Raw genomic sequence first — 2,509 nt, forward strand, 5'->3', positions numbered from 1 at the left:
GCTGCCCCTGCTCTCCACACCCAAAGGAGTAGACCCTCTTGGAGTCTGTCAACACTAGTGTGTGATGTCTGAGTAGGTGATATACAAATGTCATGTTAAATGTCATCATAGACATTAGGATACTTTGAGAGACTGTCTAAGAGACTGTCTAATTCTGTGTATAGTTTTCATTGGAGCAGCTTCCAAGACTCTTTCAATATTTAAAGTAAAATTCTGTGCTCAGAATAATGGCATTATGAAAGATGATATACTGTACCGTCCACATGCAGTCATGATGACCTTTGCCCCCCAGAGCTCTGCAACAAGCCGAGGTCGTAGTTCATCTCTGAATGAGTTGTGCCCAAGCTGTCCATATTGGCCAGAGCCAAATGTAAACACTGCACCAGTCTGAGGAAGCAACCACACTACTATGGTTTAAAGTTTCTTAGCACCTTTCAGTTCATTTATTTAGTTTTACTGCTTTTGTGCATTAAACAATTGATCCTCGGATCCACAGAACTTAATTTAAAACCTATTCTATCATTCCATTTATACATGGTTGTTAGTTGGTGAGTAAATTGGAATTATTTTAGATATAATGTTTGATGTTGTCTGCGTGTCTTTTTCAAGAAAATATGCGTAAAGGTAAATGTGTAAAATGTTTTAAGTTAGTGGTTACAACATTTATCAACACTAAGAATACTGTACACAACCTTGTGAGAAGTTACTAAGGAACAAGTCGGGAATGAGTACAAATCAGGAATCTAACCTTTGTTAAAGTGGCAGTGTGGTCCTTTCCACAAGAAATATGAATTGTTTCCTTCATGTGCAGGCAATGAACAGGAGTTGGTGTATGTCTGTCTATAGAAATAAATTAACAAAAGTTTGCATGTCATGGAAATAAAGTAGTATAGATACGTTTTAAACTAACTGTAAATTTATTACTTGTATATTTTATCTTTAAAAGGTATGTAAAAAAATGAAAGTGGAAGGAAATGCGTATCTAACTTGTTGCTACAGTACCTGTTGTGTCTCCCAGCCCGAGCTGTCCACAGTGGTTTCTGCCCCAGCCAAACACACCTCCAGAGACAGAGAGGGCGAAGCTTTGCTCTCCCCCTGCAGCGATCTGGACCAGGGGGAGCGCTGACAGGGATCGGAGGTGTTGGGGTGAATTGGCGCCGAGCTTCCTCTTCCCCAGACCAAGCTGGCCCCTGGAGTCCTGGCCCCATGTATACACCTGACCATCTGGGGAGAAATAATCATGACTTTGTGAGCACACTAGTGCAGTCTACAATACTGTAGTCTTGCATTGCCAGACCTTCCGCCACAGTGCTGCGGAGGAGGGTCTGGCTAGTCTACACAGCATTCTGGATTGGGAGAAAAAACATGCTCTGGTTTATTGGCATGTCTTTAAACCAAACACAATCACAAAGTCTTCGGCTGAGCTAAGTGCCGGAAAGAGCCTAGGTGCCTCTGCAAAATAGTCTCTGGAAGGAACTTGTTTTGGTTTTTGTATGCCAAAAGTAGTTTTAGTCATGCAACAGAAAACTCAGATTGGACAGATAGTCTAGCTAGCTGTCTGGATTTACCCTGCAGAGATGTGAGGAGCAGTTAATCATAGTCCTCATGAATCCACCAGAGTTTACAATTACAACACAAAGGAAGAGGAAGGTAATGGACATCCGGCTGAAAAGAAGGACATCATGTGGAATTTCCGCCAGCACCGAAGCAATCCCGCGAGTGAAACGTCATGGACATAGACTAACAATACTGTAATCTGTTTTTTAAAACTCTTGCATATTATACTGGTGTATTAGGGCTGCACAATTAATCAAATTTTAATCGCGATCACAATTCTGACTTCCCACGATCAAATTTGCGTGATCGAGCAATTATTTTCTTTTAAGCGTCATTTCATAGAACGCTCCAGGTTTTTTGCATAGCCAATCTACTGCTCTGTAAAGCCGTCTGCTCATGAGCCTGTCAGAGTAGTTCCCTGCACCCCGTGCAGCTTAGTTTCTAGATGTAGACAGTCACAGAGGACAGAGTAACGGGAGGAAAACTCAACAGATAGCAGTTGGTTATACGTCGGTCTCAAGGTTTACCAGTTTACCAGTAAACGCAACATTTTGTCCCGTCTGTTGTTTTTCAGACAACTGCAGTGACCGGTGCTAGTAGCGTCTGTTAGCTGTTAGCTCCTCTAGGACGCACCGGTGCTAATGTCCTCACATCCGCTGCAATGTTGTTATATGGATATGGTTTAATTCTGCGTTACAGTACCCATTTCGTCTGTAAAGCCGTGCCTGTGTTGAATCTCTCCTCCACTCTCTCTCCTCTTACTCCGCGCCCCGCCACACAGTGGCCCGGTCCACACTTCTGACATTTGCCCACAGTTTTAATTTTTTATTAATACAGCTGTATGTTGTTAAGTATGAAGGGCAAACCTGTATTTGTACCAGTGTTACAGTGTAACTCTGCTATCGCGGCCGCCTTCAGTTGGTAGAGTAATAGCGTGAGACACGGAGCTGCT

The 2,509-nt window shown here is 42.8% G+C and overlaps 1 protein-coding gene across 1 annotated transcript in view; it reads right to left on the reverse strand.

The window, feature by feature from the left end:
* Positions 1-2,509, reverse strand: part of LOC116694188 (probable E3 ubiquitin-protein ligase HERC4) — a 13,864-nt gene that overhangs the window by 6,115 nt on the left and 5,240 nt on the right. Inside the window, exons 4-7 of the mRNA XM_032523737.1 lie at positions 1,003-1,224; positions 749-840; positions 257-387; positions 1-68 (exon numbers count right to left, since the gene is read on the reverse strand). The exon at positions 1-68 is cut by the window's left edge and continues 57 nt beyond it. Of these exons, the coding sequence (XP_032379628.1) occupies positions 1-68; positions 257-387; positions 749-840; positions 1,003-1,224 (513 nt within the window). The remainder of the gene's footprint in view (positions 69-256; positions 388-748; positions 841-1,002; positions 1,225-2,509) is intronic.

The sequence above is a fragment of the Etheostoma spectabile genome, chromosome 8 (genome assembly GCF_008692095.1).
Source record: "Etheostoma spectabile isolate EspeVRDwgs_2016 chromosome 8, UIUC_Espe_1.0, whole genome shotgun sequence".
Classification (NCBI taxonomy): Eukaryota; Metazoa; Chordata; class Actinopteri; order Perciformes; family Percidae; genus Etheostoma; species Etheostoma spectabile.